General features: G+C 42.7%; 1 protein-coding gene across 7 annotated transcripts in view; it reads right to left on the reverse strand.

Moving 5' to 3' along the window:
- SYCP2L (synaptonemal complex protein 2 like) overlaps nt 1-15,233 on the reverse strand; it is a 56,442-nt gene extending 41,209 nt beyond the window's left edge. For 2 of the 7 annotated variants that reach the window (XM_069563071.1, XM_069563074.1), the window contains exons 1-10: nt 15,139-15,230; nt 13,619-13,687; nt 11,371-11,505; nt 11,168-11,287; nt 5,894-5,998; nt 5,466-5,490; nt 3,959-4,044; nt 3,771-3,859; nt 1,541-1,575; nt 25-167 (exon numbers count right to left, since the gene is read on the reverse strand). In XM_069563071.1, the coding sequence (XP_069419172.1) occupies nt 25-167; nt 1,541-1,575; nt 3,771-3,859; nt 3,959-4,044; nt 5,466-5,490; nt 5,894-5,998; nt 11,168-11,287; nt 11,371-11,505; nt 13,619-13,687; nt 15,139-15,147 (816 nt within the window). In that variant the 5' untranslated portion in view covers nt 15,148-15,230. Of the gene's footprint in view, nt 1-24; nt 168-1,540; nt 1,576-3,770; nt 3,860-3,958; nt 4,045-5,465; nt 5,491-5,893; nt 5,999-11,167; nt 11,288-11,370; nt 11,506-13,618; nt 13,688-14,962 lie in introns of all 7 variants that reach the window. The other 5 variants (XM_069563072.1, XM_069563073.1, XM_069563075.1 and 2 more) reach the window with 4 other exon arrangements.
- Nucleotides 15,234-17,949: the final 2,716 nt, after the last annotated feature.

A 17,949-nucleotide genomic window follows, 5' to 3' on the forward strand; every position in this document is an offset into this window, starting at 1 on the left:
AATTTTCATGACCACAGATCTCACCGTCTCAAATTCTCGGTCGTTAATTTCTTTGAAAGCCTTAGCAACGGTGTCATCTTCAAACCACTGAGGGACAAAGTCCTCCCTGGATTGTCTCGTCGTCAGTCTACACAGCGCTTCACAAAGAGCCACCTGCTGGTCATAATCTAGAGATTAAAGACATGGCAGACAGGGATGATTCTGGGCACCAAGCAAAAGCAACAACGAGTTCCACAGACCAGCATTTGTTCTAAGAAGCTCCAGCTTAGACGACTAGCACGGGGCTTCTAGTGTTAAGCAGCAAGCTATATCCTGGAGCAATTACAATCATTTAAAGTGTGAAAGTGTTAGTTGCTCAGTCATGCCTGACCCTTTGCAACCCCATGGACTGCAGCCCGCCAGGCTCCTCTGTCTATGCAATTCTCCATGTAAGAATACAAGAGTGGCTTGCCATTCCCTTCTCTGGAGGATCTTCCCGACCTAGGGTTCAAACCCAGGTCTCCTGCATTGCAGGCAGATTCTTTACAATCTGAGCCACCAGGGAAGCCCCAATAATCATTTAAATTCATCTATAAGAAATTTTAGGAGAAAAATCCAAACAATAGGTCAATATGCAACAATTTCTAAAAAAAAACTAAATGTTACTTCTGCATTCGATATTTCAGATATATTAAAACACTTAAAACCAACTATGTCTAAGACTTGCAGACACAGAGAACAAATTAGTGGTTACCAGTGGGAAGAGGGAAGGGGAAAGGGGCAAGATAGGAGTGAGAAAGTAGGAGGTACAAAGTGTTGGGTATAAAATTAGCTATAAGGATACACTGCTCAGCATGGGGAGTACAGAAAGAATTTTACAGTAGCTATAAGCTGAGTATAACCTTTAAAAATTGTGAATTACTATATTGTATACCTGTAACTTATATAACATTATACATCAACTAGACCTCAATTAAAAAAAAAAAAGATTTTTTTCCCCAGTCTTAAGAAATATTTCTACTATAACAAAATCTCAAGATAAATTGTGGTTTTTCAGAGCAGATAAACAAAACTATATATCCCAACATATTTAGATTTTAGACAATATTAAAGGTAAAAACCAAATGGCAACTGGATATGCAAACTTAAAATTTGCAAAATAACAGTGTATGTTGCTTGTGAATATATGTATTAAAGTATAAACATATTCGTGAAAATGGAAAACAAGTCCAAGTCAAGGATTATCTCTACAGATTAAAGAGGGGAATGTGATGGGAATTTGGACATGGGGCTTTACCTGTAACTCTGATTTACTTAAAAAATAATTTGAAGCAAATATGGAAAAATGATCAAATTTGACTCATCTCATTGGAGAGTAAAGGAATATTCATTAACTATTTATGGTTTCAGCATGCTTAATGCTTCAATCATAAATTAAAAATAAAATTCTACTTCCTAATTTCAATTTGACCATACTTTATTTCCCATAGTTCCAAGATGCTCATTAAACCCACATCCAGTATTTAATATTCTCATATTTAAAATTCTAAATGCTTCTTACCACCCACAGTCAAGATTGTCCTTGCAAGGTCTTTCCTGAAATATTTAGATAAATTTCATTTTACTGGGATGAACATAAATAAGTAAAACTTTACTACATTGGCATTAAAATTTTAAACCGAGATGTATATTTTTTTGAAAGTATTTCAAACTCATTATCAGAATGTCCTCGATGTTAAGAACATATGTTTATGGGAAAAGTCTCAAATTTATATATTGACTTAAATATACTTTTTTAAAGAGAAACTAGAACTACTACACATTCTGAGATTCTAGTTCTTCTGTAAATGAGTTTGATCCTCCCCAAAGAATTTATCAAATGCTAAGATTCGGGAACTCTATAATCACCTCACCAGCCTGTGAAGATATATATTCTTTTTTATTATTATTATTACCTAGCTTTACCCTGGAAGAAATGATATAGTAGGTGCTGTGGGTCTTTCCTGGAGAAGGCAATGGCACCCCACTCCAGTACTCTTGCCTGGAAAATCCCATGGATGGAAGAGCCTGGTGGGCTGCAGTCCATGGAGTCTTTCCTATCACTGTTTGGAATGAATTTTTAAAACTGATAAAGCTACAGATGTAATGGGGTTAAGTTATCACATTACTGTGACCAGAGATTCCCAAACTTCATGTTCATTTAAGAATTTCAATTAAATGCTGACAAGTGTGATGCTGATCTTTTTTAATGTCATAACTCCAAAGCTAAAGAATGGATTTTAGAAATTTTGCCAACAGTTCAGTTTCTCATAATAAGTGGATGGATTTGTCACAATTTAATAGAAGTCTTAGAATTGTCTTATCAAGAGTTCTACTTAATTTTATGTTTGCAGGTTTTACATTTGACTAGAAATGCAGAACATTCCAGATGAGAACACTCAAACGTTAAGTGCATTAGGCTGAAAACTGAGCAGAGTCCATCAGGTCGACTTCTCTCCAGATCTAAACACATGACTAAGGGCAATAATTAAACTAATGTATTCAAAGAAACACAGCAGGAAAAATTCAGAGGAAACACTGTATCCTGCAAAGAGGTAAGCGGACAAACACAGTGAGCTCCACAGTCTCCAATCACCTCCTTCAGTCTGTGCTGTGCTCAGTTGCTCAGTCGTGTCCGACTCTTTGCGACCCTATGGACTGTGGCCTGCCGGGCTCCTCTGTCCATGGGATTCTCCAGGCAAGAATACTGGAGTAGGTTGCCATGCCTCCTCCAGGGGATCTTCCCGACCCAGAGATCGAGCCCATGTCTCCTGCATTGCAAGGGGATCCTTTACCATCTGAGCCCCCAGGGAAGCCCTCACTGTGATCAGCTGGATCCCCTCCTCTTGCAGGCATGGCTGAGTGTCACTTGAACAATGGAGGGCCATAATGATGTCTCTGATGCTGACTGGTGCTCAGCACACAGATTCAGGCTCAAATCTCAAAACAAGGTACTAGTGTTGCTTCCCATGGTCGACACGACCACCTTACCTCCAAATGTCAATGTCCCAGGAACTATGTAACTGTGAGCAGGTCACCAAACCCCCCAAAATCCATCCCGTGGAAAGCAATACACGCTGTACTGGGACAGCTAATAGCTGGTAACCTGTGAATATCTGCTCTCTACCAGGTGATATGCTAATCACTTTCAATGGATTGCCTGATTTGACCTGTACTCTATCGATCAGGTATTAATGTTGGTTCCATTTTACAGGTGAGCAGACTGAGGTGTAGTGAGTTAAAACTGTGCTCTAGAGGAACAACCAGTGTAAGTGGTGAAACCAGGGTTGGAAGGCTAAAGCCTGGCACCAGGTCTGTATTCTTAACATTCTCCCATGAGTCACTAATTCAGTTCACATTCACAGAGAAAAATAATCTAAAGCCTGAGAAAGTATTTCACCTCACAAATGTCATAGAACCAGAAGAAAAAAAAAATCCACCACCACAAACACCTAAACAGAACAAAGACTGTCTGTGTGTTAGTTGCCCAGTTGTGTCTGGCTCTTTGTGACCCCATGGACTGTAGCCCATCAGGCTCCTCTGTCCATGGGATTCTCCAGACAAGAATCCTGGAGTGGGTTGCCATGCCCTTCTCCAGGGGATCTTCCCGACCCAGGTATATAGCCCCAATCTCCTGTATTGCAGGCAGATTCTTTACCATCTGAGCCACCAGGGAAGCGCAACAAATTGGGGTAGTACAGTTCAGAGATTTTGCCCTTACATGACCACCAGATCAGGTCAAGGTCACGTACATAAGACGACAAGGGCCTTCCAACAAGAGGAGACGTTTTCTCTCTTCCCGAGGTACAGCTTGCAGAATGCCATTCAAGGTCTTCAGTGCCTGTTGGGAGTTGGGAAAGGTTTTCAGAGGAAGAGACAAAGACAGGACGAGGCACAAACTTCTCCATGGGGCCTAGGGCCACTGGTGTCAGCAACTCACCTCCCGTTGGATCAAAGGATTTACAGCTGCTTCTGTCACTAGAAATCCCAAGGTAAATATGAAGGAATTCAACAGCTGAATTTTCCCTGAAAGCAGAATTTTCAAAGAATCACACTGATGCTAAAAAAATAAAAATAAAAGAATAAGGAAATGATTGTACACAGCAGGAGAAGCAAAGGCTGAAAAGCCAAGGGCAGCAAATGTTTCCGAAACTACCTAGGGTGGATAAGGGACACATGCTAGCCTACTGCAAGTTCTAGAAAGCCCCAGGCCACAGTAGATCTGCAGGGCCTTGTTGTTCAGTTGCTAAGTCATGTCAGACTCTCTGCGACCCCATGCACTGCAGCGCACCAGGTTTCCTTGTCCTGCACGACCTGGACACCCATGGAGATAAGCAGCAGCAGTCCATGCGGAGTCTGACTGTGCTCTTCACATCTCAGGCAAAGCTGCTTCGGTATCCAGAGTGAGCAACGTGCAAGGGCGGCTCCTGAACACAGTTTCCCATTGTTTCTATGCATTTTTCACATTTGTGAATTTTATAAAAGCAAACATTTTATAAAGGTCTTGGGCGGCTTCCCTGGTGTCTCAGATGGTAAAGAATCTCTGCCTGCAATGCGGAAGACCCAGGTTCAATCCCTGGATCAGGAAGATACTCTGGAGATGGGAATGGAAACCCACTCCAGGATTCTTGCTTGGAGAATCCCATGGACAGAGGAGCCTGGCAGACTATAATCCATGGGGTCGCAAAGAGTCGGACACAGCTGAGCAACTAAGCACAGCACAGCACATTCACTGTAGAATGTAGTGTGAATTTAGTAGTAGCTTTTCAGAAGAATGAAAAAGATGGAAAATAGGGAGAGGACATTAAAATGGCCCCGATATCTATCTATCTTTGTCTTCTTTATTTTTAAGTGGAGGATAATTGCTTTACAATGTTGTGTTCGTTTCTGGCATACAACATCGTGAATTAGCTGTAAGTATACATGGCACAAATTAGGCACAAATTAGCCCCTCCCTCTTTACCTCCCCCACCCAAGCCCACCCCACCGCTCTGTGTGTCTTTGAATGCATGGTTTCATAGTTGAAAATGTGGAATTACCTTTAACGTGAGCTAAGCGGAACAATATCACCCGAACAGCCAAATAATCTACCTTTTGTGTGCTTGAAAGACAGAGAGAGGCATGGAATTGATTTCAAGTTAAATCAGTATTAGGTAATTTTGCTGGTTCGGATGACAGAAGTGCCTCTCCGTCCCTGATCGGAAGTGAAGGACCAAACAGTGGTAGAAGCAGCGAAATAAAGATGCACCAGAGGCAAGTGAGGCACACTTGATAGCAAAACTCACTGCAGCACCACAATCTGCCTGCCACAAGACGGTCAGCTAATCCAACTATAACAGTTAGACCCACAGCACTTTTCCCATCATTTAGGTAAATATTCTTCTCTATTCAAGAATATTTGAGTAATGAGAGGTCAGTGGCCAGTTAGTAGTAAATAATACACTTACCTTGACTACTACGTCTGGAAATAATCTAATGAAAAGAAAAAGTAAAACTTCTATTATTTTTTAAAAGCATTATCAACTGTAACATTAATGTATTAAGGCTGATAATTCTCTAACAGGCAGAAGTTGGCTTTAACTACCATAGAAAAAAATTATAGAGAAATCCTATTTGACCTTCAATCCACTGTATTAAAATCAGCTTATTACCTCCAATCAGGTGAACAATATATTTGATAATAAATCACCTTATTTTTCTATAACGTTGGTTACATAATACTGTTTGTTACTATTTCATATAACATTTCTAATAATAAAATGAGTCTTTTAGTAAAATCCACCTCTTGGAAAAACACAAGCTTTATAAACAACTTGAAGATTCCTGCAAATTACCAACGCTATCTGCTCACTAAAGCGCCTGCCCCCATCCTTACCAAGGCTGTGTCAAAGAAGTCTTCTGTCGCGTTCTTCAGAGATGTGTCTGAGGCTAGGTCTGCCATGGTCAGAAATTCCACTGTTCTTTCAAACCAGGAAACCATGTACACAATAAAAGAAATACTTATACAATCTCTAGGACTAAATCTCTACTCCCCATCTGATAAAATTTCACAACTCTATCATTTTAAAGACCTCTTTCCATTCGATTAGGTCTGGTCCTGAAGTCTTCATCTAGACCACTCCAGAATGGACTCAGACCACTACAGAGTTGCAGTAAGTTCTGATACCAGCAAGAACCGGAGACTTTGCCAGGATCATCCACACCAGGAAGCCTTATAAAGGGGCTAGAGAGTGGTCAAGAGAACGCAGGAGAAATTCCTCATTCCTGTAATCCCGGAGGTTACAGAAAACAAGCCATCCAACATCAAAGGACAGCAGATTCCAGAGAGCTCTCCAGAAGTGGGCCAGTGCAGGACACAGGCCCGGCCACGTTCCTTCCTTCCTTTCTTCTGCCAGAAGCTTCCAGCTAATTGGAGATCCCCACCCCTCACCACCACCCTTCATCCCATAGGAACATCTATCCAAGTTTATATTACGAAGCTAGAATTGGTGTGATTTAATTAACTTGTATAAACCTCCCTGCGCTCTGTGTACGCTCAGATGCTCAGCTGTCTCCAACTCTTTGCGACCCCACAAACTGAGCCCGCCAGGCTCCTCTGTCCATGGGATTCTCCAGGCAAGAATATTGGAGTGGGTTGCCATGCCCTCCTCCAGGAGATCTTCCCAACCCAGGGATCAAACACATGTCTCCTGCATGGGCAGGCAGATTCTTTATCACTGAGCCACCTGGGAAGCCCATAAACCTCTCTAGAATATATTTATTCAATGAAGCAAAGGCCATCTTTGGATGTTTTTGCAGAGACTAGACACTTTTATTAAAAAAAAAAAAAAAAGAAAGAAAATCCTGGCATGCATAGTCAGAAATCAACTGAACAAGAAGTTGGTGACATGAGTTTGTGATGAGGCATTCTCTTACAGGAGTGGGGCCTTGGAAACTCTCCACTTTCGAGTCAAGAACCGAGGTACCATCCAAAGGCCATGGATGAACCCATCAGCTCTCAATCTTGGCTGCACATTAGGAAATCCTGAGGAGCTTTAAAATGCTCTCATGAGTGAGACCACTGCAGACCCAGTAAGTCAGAATCTCTGGCAATGAGACCTTCACATGATGTCTCAAAGCTCTCTAGGCGATTCTAAGGTACAGCAACGTTTGGAAGCTCTATTAAGTTCCAGGTGATTTTCTTTTATCTCAAATCAGACAAATATTTGCATTTGATTGGGTCATCCACCTCCTAAAGCAAACTTTTCTCCAACAGTCCATGGAAGAAATGTCCCAGAGGTCAGTGGGGCAGGGGATAAATTAAGACTGATTTATACACAGCACTATTAATATATATACAACAGACAAATAATAACTTGTTGTATAGTACAGGGAACTCTACTCAACACTCTAATGGCCTACATGGGGAAAGAAAACTTAACAAGTGGATATATGTATAACTGATTCACATGGCTATATACCTGAAACTAACACGATATTGTCAATCAGCTATTCTCCAATAAATAAATTTTTAAGTGAACTCACCGCTAAGGCACTTTTTTCTCCCTCCCTATACTCATGCTCAAAATTCTATGCTTTTAAATCCATTTCTGTCTCTATTCCATTTATGCCCCCAAATCCTGTCCCCCTCCCCAGCTCATCAAAATCCACTGAGTATAGACAGGTGGGCAAAATGCCACATTATTTGATCAAAACCTGGATTAGGAATTCACTCTGAAGGCATCTCTGTGCCAAAATTATGCATAATAGCTGTTACACCAGCTGCCCCTACAGCTGTGTCATTACCAGAAACCAGACAATTACTGATGGATGCAATAGCTCTTACTCATGATGCATATGGCAAAGGAGAAGTCACTCAGTCCTCCTGAATCTTCAAGTACAGGGCCAAACTTGCTCCTCTCTGTAGGAAATTCTTCTTCTATGGTGAACCACCTCCCAGCAGACTTTATGTTGAGCCTGTGAGCCCAGTGGGCTTTAGAAGTATAAAATCTGGTACCCCCTCCACTCTGATAGTATCAACCTACACGAATTAACATTACATGCTTTACAAGGTGTTTAAATCATGGCTGGGGCATTTCCATCACCAGCTAGAATAACAACGGAATTTGGAAATTCCTATTTGAGTCAAAACTCCAGTGGAAACTTGATCTGACACTTCTCAACCCTTGGGAAGGCATTCTGAAGTCTAAATATAGATTTCAGTTCAGAGCAGATCCCAATTCATCTCCCCAAATCAGCTTCAGCTTCCAAGATGCCTGGGAAAGCCTGCTCCATTCCTTTGGAGTTTTGGCTCTTTGTCTCTGTTTCATATTATCTGCATAAGTAAGTATATCAGGAAGCTGTTGCTTAGTCGCTTAGTCGTGTCCAACTCTTTTTGACCCCATGGACTGTAGGCCTCCAGGCTCCTCTGTCCATGGGATTGCCCAGGCAAGAATACTGGAGTAGGTTGCCAGTTCCTTCTCCAGGGGATCAGAGAGTTGGGTGGGGCTAAAATCAATATGAAATACACATATGTTGATATTTTTCTCTTTCTGATATATACATACACACACACACACACACACACACTACCATGTGTAAATAGATGGCTAGTGGGAAGCTGCTGTATAGCACAGAGAGCTCAGCTCAGTGCTCTGTGATGGCCTAGACAGGTGGGATAAGGGGTGAGGTGGGAGGGAGGTCTGGGAGGGAGGGGATATATGTACACATATAGCTGATCAGTCCTAAATGTTCACTGGAAGGACTGATGTTGAAGCCGAAACTTCAATACTTTGGCCACCTGATGGAAAGAACTGATTCACTGGAAAAGACCCTGATGCTGGGAAGGATTGAAGGCAGGAGAAGGGGACGACAGAGGATGAGATGGCTAGACGGCATCACTGACTCAATGGACATGAGTCTGAGTAAACTTTGGGAGTTGGAGATGGACAGGAAGGCCTGCCGTGCTGTAGTCCATGGGGTCGCAAAGAGTTGGACACAACTGAGTGACTGAACTGATAGCTGATTTACTTTGCTATTCAGCAGAAACTAACAACACTATAAACAATTATACCCCATTAAAAAAATGAAATATACAACTTGCATTAAGTACAGCCCTTAGATTTCTACTCCCTCCTGCGGGTCTCCCCCTACACCCCAGCAGCTAACACTTTTAAAGTCCCCAAGAGAAGTTAGGAAAACCCGGAGTTTACTCTCTCCCCTCCATGGAGGGGCTGCTGCTGCTGCTAAGTCACTTCAGTTGTGTCAGACTCTGTGCAACCCCACAGACGGCAGCCCACCAGGCTCCCCCGTCCCTGGGATTCTCCAGGCAAGAACACTGGAGTGGAAGGGGGGTTCATGTTTGGGAATGCATGTAAGAATTAAAGATTTTAAAATTTAAAAAATAAAAAACTAAAAAAAAAAAAAAAAGTAAAAAAAAAAAAAAAAAGAACACTGGAGTGGGTTGCCATTTCCTTCTTCAATGCATGAAAGTGAAAAGGGAAAGTGAAGTTGCTCAGTCATGTCCAACTCTTCGCGTCCCCATGGACTGCAGCCTACCAGGCTCCTCCGTCCATGGGATTTTCCAGGCAAGAGTACTGGAGTGGGGTGCCATTCCCTTCTCCAGATGGAGGGGCAGCCCCATGATTATAGGCATTTTAAAGTGAAAAAGGATGGACACATCTCCTTGGCCCAACCCGATCTTGATAAACTTGAGATGCAAGTACCTGCAGAGGGTCAGTAGAGACTTTATTGCCAGCTCGGGTCACCCTTCTGTCCCCTACACTCATGTCCTCATCAACAATCAATCTCAGGGCTGCAAATCTTACCATGAAAAAAAAAAGTGCAGCCAGAGACTGGGAAAACTCTGCTTTGCTTCCAGAAGACAGTGGCACCCCACTCCAGTACTCCTGCCTGGAAAATCCCATGGATGGAGGAGCCTGGAAGGCCGCAGTCCATGGGGTCGCTGAGGGTCGGGCATGACTGAGCGACTTCACTTTCCACTTTCATGCATTGGAGAAGGAAATGGCAACCCACTCCAGTGTTCTTACCTGAAGAATCCCAGGGACAGGGGAGCCTGGTGGGCTGCCGTCTATGGGGTCGCACAGAGTCTGACACGACTGAAGTGACTTAGCAGTAGCAGCCATTATTAAAGGTGCACACAATGTTACCTTCGATTAAAAAACAGAACTGTGTAATTTGGGTGACCTAGAATAAGCAACAGAGAAAGTGATGGCACCCCACTCCAGTACTCTTGCCTGGAAAATCCCATGGATGGAGGAGCCTGGTAGGCTGCAGTCCATGGGGTTGCTAAGAGTAGGACACGACTAAGCGACTTCACTTTCACGCATTGGAGAAGGAAATGGCAACCCACTCCAGTGTTCTTGCCTTGAGAATCCCAGGGACGGGGGAGCCTGGTGGGAGGCCGTCTATGGAGTTGCACAGAGTTGGACACGACTGAAGCGACTTAGCAGCAGCAGTAGAATAAGCAAAAGATACTTTTGCCACGTGTTTTTTCAGATTCAACTAGGCTTTTAGGAAGTTGGAGAAATGGCCTGTGGCAAAGGATAAACCGATCATTTATCTAGGTCCAATCTTGTTATTGGAAAAGACCCTGATGCCGCAAAGACTGAGGACAGAGGAGAAGGGGACTGATAGAAGATGATGGTCAGGTGGCATCACTGACTCGATGGACATGAATCTGAGCAAACTCTGGGAGATGGTGAAAGACAGGGAAGCGTGGAGTGCTGCAGTCCATGGGGTTGCAAAGAGTCGGACGTGACTGAGTAAATGAACAACAATCTTGTTAATAAAGTCTATTGAAACAGTTATAAAGCCTTTGGGGGAGAGGTGTAATAGTCCACTCTCTTCATTCTGTATTTAAGCTAAATTCACTGAAATAATAAAATCATACTATTACTGCATTGACTTGTCAAGGGGAGGAGGGGCTGTGTCTGACTTATTCCTGTGCACTCCCCAAGTGTCCTGTCCACCCCATACACCAGGAAACACGCAGAACTTAAGTTTTGGTTGGATACAGGCAACAAGCCCTGGCATCAGCTCCTTTTCAAATCTGACTTCAAAGGAATATAAAATACCAAACTGGGCAACTGAATCCTCTCTTGTTCTTTACATTATCCAAATCCACACAAAATTAAAAGATGACACTTATCTTTGGGATCAGACCCTGCTTAATCAGTAAAGGCTCATCTTCTTTGAGGCCATCAATGAAGAATCGCTGGATACATTTCAGCAACAGAGAAACATGCTGGAATTCATTTTTATCCAGTTCCTTGGGATGAGACCACACCAAGTTAAAAGCCTTACACAGTCACACATCGGTACTCTGATTACAAACAAACAAAACTCACTTACCTTATTTATTGATCTGTCGAGATGGCGTAATAAAAGATTGTTATATTTTTGAAGAACATGGCGCTGTTCCTGAAAATATTCTTTGATTTTCTGAAATCCTTCATCATGGAATGCATTAGTAAGAAGCGATTGAAGCTGGAATGTTGACAGTTTGAAAATTACTCTTTTTCCCCAAGGATTCTTATTTCATGGTGATATTTCTAACAATTGTTACCAATAACAATTCCGTGTAGAAAAATTGAGTGCCAAAAAAGAAGGTAAGAATAGAGTTATATCTTGAACAGTAACCATGCAGGCAATTATTTGGGGGGCTTAAGACAGTAGTTTGCAAAACCACCACCAGTACAGCACAGACGTCACCGGGGCATGTGTCAGGAGTCAGAAACTCTGGGAGCAGGGCCCTTCAGGTGATCCTCATCACCCTAAAGTCTGAGAACTGCTGACTTAGGGAAAACCATACCTGAATTACAGATATCTGTGGGGAGAGACTTTATCCCCAGTGATGTTAGAAACACTAAAACACTACAAAATGCAAGCCTATTATCACTCATTAAGTTATATAAATGATTTTAACAGGAGAAAACGAATTCAACACCAATACTTACAGTTAAGGGAACTAATACACACAAATTGCTACGATGAATGAAACTGAACTTTTCTGCCTGAAAGTTAGTCAAGACCTATCTCTATATGTGTCTCTGTATGCGTGCTTGAATAACATATATTCCTAAATATCTATACTATAAAAGATATGACTTCTTCTTTAATCAAGAAAACCCAGTCCAATCCTATAGGGTGCTGCTGCTGCTGCCGCTGCTAAGTCGCTTCAGTCGTGTCCGACTCTGTGCGACCCCATAGACAGCAGCCCACCAGGTTCCCCCATCCCTGGGATTCTCCAGGCAAGAACACTGGAGTGGGTTGCCATTTCCTTCTCCAATGCATGAAAGTGAAAAGTGAAGTGAAGTCGCTCAGTCATGCCCAACCCTCAGTGACCCCATGGACTGCAGCCTACCAGGCTCCTCCATCCATGGGATTTTCCAGGCAAGAGTACTGGAGTGGGGTGCCATTGCCTTCTCCGTCCTATAGGCTAACTTACAGTATTTTAATGAATCATTTTACTATACCTAGCCTGAAATTCCATCTATTCCTAGTACTGATTTAAACGAGGACAGAGCATTTGAAATTAAACATTTAAACAGAATTTAAATGACCACATATTAATAGTAAGGTTTTTTTTAACCAAGGGGGTTAGGCATTTTGCAGATATTCTAATTTACTCCTCACCACTGATCTAGGTGTTAGACTCTTTATCTGGGGATAATAAAACAAGGCTGGGAAAGGTTAAGAACGTGTATGAGATCACCCGGCTGGGACTCATGTTCAGATTCTCTGACTCAGCAGTTCAAGCTTCTTCCTACTTGCGGTTTCTCTATACTCAGAACAAATCCAAACCCTTTGCCTAGGTCTGTAGGGCTCTGTCAGCATATCCTGTCTCACTTCCCTTCTGAGTCCCAGAATAAGTCAAGCTCTTCCTGGCCTCAGGGCCTTTGCACCGGATATGCTATGCCTGGACTGCTTCTCCCCACCACTTACCGTTCTGGCTGCTTGTCATCCCTCAGTTCAGCTTTAATATCCCCTTTTCAGGTAGGTCTTCCGGACCTTATCTAAAGTTGCATGCATGTGTGTGCGTGCGTGCATGCTCAGTTGCTCAGTGGTGTCCAACTCTTTTCGACCCCATAGACTATAGCCCACCAGGCTCCTCTGTCCATAGAATTCTCCAGACAAGAATACTGGAGTGAGATGCCATTTTCTACTCTAGAGGATCTTCCCGACCCAGGGATTGAACCCAAGTCTCTTGCGTCTCCTGCATTGGCAGGTAGATTCTTTACCACTGCACCACCTAGGAAGCCTCTATCTAAAGTTAGTCAAGGGCAATTATTCTCCATCACAACACCTGTTCCACTTTCTTCCTACCATCTTACTTGTGTTCTTATTCTCTTTGGCTCTCTGCCAGGGTGAAAGTTCTAGGAGAGCCAGCATTGCGTCTATTTTGTTCGATACTGTCTACCTCCACCTAGAACAGTGCAACGGAATAGCCTAGATTAGGATATTAGTAGGGTAATCAAAGAGATGGTGATAAGCTGATGCAGATTAGAAAGGTAGAAAAGGACTTCTCAGGCTTGAATAACTGGAGGAAGGAAACACAGAACAAGACAGCACACACGCGGAACACAAACTCGGTCATTACAGAGAAAGCGTCCCGGGGCAGTCCACTCTCATCCTTTCCCGGAACGGACTGCAAAGGACCTTCGTTCTCCTGTGTACAAAAAACATTAAAAAAAAAATTTATTTCCAAGAAATGCACTAAGTTTTAAAAAGAAATAAGGTTTATATTATTTTCCTGAACAAACTTTCTTCATTCACGCCACTGGTCTAAGAAAACTATGACTTAGAAGAAAGCCCCAAAGCTTTATCCAACCTTCTTTAACACTTATAACAAATACAAATTACCACAAGAAACAAAGTAAATATCATTGTAATAAATGACCACATAAATTTAAATTCTATAGCAGCAACTATAATTTAAAAAAAAAAAGGTTTTGAATGAATGAACCATTTTCAGAATGAGAGCTTGTAAAATAAGGTTTTCTAAAGCGAGTTTCAACCCCAGTCATGAGCTTAAGCTTTATATTTCTGACTTGCGTGAATTTTAAATGTGAGTCCAGGGCTTAAAACTGAAACTTCAAGGATCAAAACAGCAACAAGAAAACTTACTAAACATTGGGTTGTTGCACATTTTCTTCAAGAAGTGATTCCTGGATTACCAACCTAGTTTTCACAAACACGCGAAACAAGGTCATCTCACCTGCTCCCAACAATTAAAGAATAACTTTAAAAAAAATGTAATCTCTCTCCTAAAGAATTTTTTTTTTTAATCTAGCTTGGGCTAATAGTCCTTTGTGTGCTGGACAAAATCCTTAAATGTCAGCATATTTTACAATAATATTATTTATAAATAGGGGAAAAAGGTGAATTCAAAGACTCAAATCCAGGCTTGTTTTTTTCCACCAACAGTGTATTCAAGAAAAGGAATGAGGAAAAGTACCAACCCACCTTGGAAAGTACCAACCCACCTTGCTCCCTTCAAACCCTGAGCGGCGGGGCTTACAGAAGCCCCAGAGTCTTGGGGCCATAGATCTGGGACCTGGGTAGGTTTGTGTCCTTGCACTTTCCAGGAAACCAGAGAAAAAAACGGGCTGGGAAAACATCCCGAACAACTCGAAAAGAAGCATATCCTTGCCTTCAGACATTAATTCTCCAGTCCCCCTTCCCCAAACGCTTTACTAGCGAGGGACCGGAAGTTTCTATTTTACTTACGGTCTCCCTGAAAGCGACCAACAAACTCCCAGCAAACCTAAGAAGGGTGAAGCGCCCCAGCGCCCCAGCGCCCCTGCGAAGGGCCGGGGGGCACGCCAGGCTTCCCAGGTGGCGCAGTGGTAAGGAATCTCCCAATGCGGGAGACACGGGTTCGATCCTTGTGTCAGGAAGATCCCCCAGAGAAGGAACTGGAAACCCGCTCCAGTATTCTTGCCTGGAGAATCCCACAGACAGAAGAGCCTGGCGGGGTACGGAGCAACCGGAGCATTCTGGGCGAGCGCGCCAGGCTCGGAGCCCAGAGCCCGACGGACGTGCTCCCCCGCGTCCCTCTGGAACGGTGAAGAGGGGGCCGGGGTTCGACGGTGCTCTGGTCCCCCCGAGGTCACTCACCTCCCCCATCCCGAGGCTCAGGCTGGACGCCACGTACCCGAACCAGGGCGCACGCCGGGAGCCGGACGCGCCACGCCGCGCTCCGCCTCCTGGGTTCCGCCCACGAGGGCTGGGGTAGCCCACGGCGCCCGGACGCCAAGCTCCGCCCCAAACTCTAATCAATCATCCCGCCCCTGAAAACTTAGCAGAGTCCCGCGATTGAGAAGCGTGTTAAGAAACGCTGGCGTGTTAACTAGGGATCAAGATAAGGCCACCTGGGCGCACGCAAGCGCACCTTAAGAAAAAGCGACTTCTCCAGGGATGAAAACATGTCAATTAACAGACTTTAAAAGCGAAGTTCTAAGGTGATAGGCGCACCCTGTGCTGAAGCCGGCAGTTTTCTCTCCACCTTTAACAGCAGAGCTGGTTTCGATCCATTGATATATAACGGACTGAAGCTGAACTTTCCCCATAGGAACCAGATTTGTACCTGAAACTGTGACTTTATTCCTGATTTTACAAAAGAAAGGGTTTTAAAATATACACATCTCGCTGTGCTCAGTCAAAATAAAATAAACATTTTCATCCAGGCTGCTTGTTTTCTGCCCACTTACTTTAGCCCCACAAGAATGTGTACCAAGTTTAGGCTGATCGGTTGTCTGATATGGGTACACGGTGACAAAAATAAGTTGGACTGGAATTTTCTTTAAAAAAAGAAAAAAAAGCAGACAAAAGGACCTCTTAGATCCAAACATTCCTTGTGAAAAATTAACTTGTATGATAATCAGATGCTGTGGGTACTTGGTGTCATGACCTTTACAGAAGATATTTGTTTGCATCCAAGGTAAACTTAATATAACCAGAATCTCTGCAAGTTAGCCCTGAACTCTACCTTCTATCTCCAGTCCATTCAATAAAGTACTTGTTTCAAAGCTCATCGTATCCATTCCTGGTAAATATGATGTAATTTACTTATTTTAATATAAACCAAAGTTTTAGATTCCTTTGCTTTTGAATTAATAAACTTCTAAGATTTCAAAATCAGCTGTGAATATAGTGTTCTGAATCAATGCAAGTATTAATGCAGGAAAATTTTAAGGTTGATAGCAAATAATGAAATACAGTTTAAATGCACTTTTAGAGAATAAAATAGGTAATACAGTAAGAATATAATGTATGACATTTAAGTCTTCTTGATATTAGTTTAAAAGTTTTAATCAATTATTTTCAGACTGTGGGAAAAATATGTCTTTCAAATAACATGGTTGTTAATGGATTCAAAAATTCAAGACAAATTAAAGATAACATCACAGACAACACCATTTATTTTTTTATGTTTTCACTTTGATTAACTTCTTTTACTAACATGTTTTACCCAGACATAATTTTAGGACAACTTGGAATATATATTCTAACTCTGCTCAAACTAAATCCAGTAGAGACAACGACTTTTCTTTGGATACCAGAATCTATTTAGAAAAAAAAAAAGTACTTGATTAATTGACTTGGCTTTCTTTTTTTTTAATCGTGCTTTTTTACATTTTTGAAGGATAAGGACTCTAGGAATATTCCAAAATTACAGAGAAAAGGAATAGTATAACAATGGTTACAGTAAGACCAGAAATTAGTTTCTACATATTTTCACAAGTGATTTTAAGTCCGTTTTTGAAGTTATATTAAAAACATTTTTTGTTACTGATCAGTCGCTAAGCTGTATCTGACACTTTACAACTCCGAGGACTGCATTATGCCAGGCTTCCCTGTCCTTCACCAACTCCCAGAGCTTGCTCAAATTCATGTCCTCTGAGTTGGTCATGCCATCCAAACATCTCATCCTCTGTCAACTCCTCCTCCCACCCTCGATCTTTCCCAGCATCAGTGTCTTTTCCAATGAGTTGGCTCTCTTCACATCAGATGATCCAAGTATTGGAGCTTCAGCTTCAGCAATAGTCCTTCCAATGAATATTCAGGACTTATTTCCGTCAGGATTGACTGGCTTGATCTCCTTTAAAATGTTTTAAAAACATTTTAAAACGTAATATTATCTTAAACTTGACAAAGAAATGTCGATTTGTAATAAATGAAAAGAGAAGGGTCAGTTATTTTAACCGTGGAAAAAGAAAAGAACCCAAAAAGCAACTGAATGATAGAAGTTGCCAGGAGGTTCAGGGCGCGGCTGATACACTGAAAGTCTGTGGATGAAACTAGTGGGTGAACAGTGAACACGTTTCTCCGTTTCCTCCCAGAATTTCGCTGCAACTCTGTGAATGATTTTAATCAGAAACGCTGACCCACAAGAACATAGAAACTTTAGGGGCAGGGTGATCGCGGTAGGGAGGCTGGGGAATGAATTTGTCATTTTCTCTTACAAGAACTTTGCGCCTCTGCTTGGAGGGGCGGGGGAGGGGAGTTTCGGGGAGGGTGGGAGCCGGGAATCCCAGCTTGAAACTAGAGAAAGAAGAAAATTCGTGTCATTATCCAAATCTGGCTTTTACCCTCTTGGGAATTCTCTGCCCCTGGGCCGTCAACAGCAGCGGCTCTGAGTCGAACTTCACTGTTGGTTTAACTTGCCCTCCGCCAGGGAAGTTAAAAGGACTGGGAGCGTGGACGAGATTCGCTTCTTACGAGTTTAAGTGCGCATCGCTTTCCTCACCTTTCGCCAAAGGAAGAGGCTGTAATCCTGCAAGAGGCGCTGGACTGTGCGTCCTTCCCTCCAGGTGCAACGCTGCAACCGCGTGCGCGCTCGGAGATGCCAAATTCTAGGCGCGCGGGGGTGAGGATTCGGCGGGATGCAGGTTCCCAGCGTCCTTCTCTAACAGTGAGCGTCTTTAG

This window comes from Ovis canadensis, chromosome 20 (genome assembly GCF_042477335.2).
Source record: "Ovis canadensis isolate MfBH-ARS-UI-01 breed Bighorn chromosome 20, ARS-UI_OviCan_v2, whole genome shotgun sequence".
In the NCBI taxonomy this organism is placed as follows: Eukaryota; Metazoa; Chordata; class Mammalia; order Artiodactyla; family Bovidae; genus Ovis; species Ovis canadensis.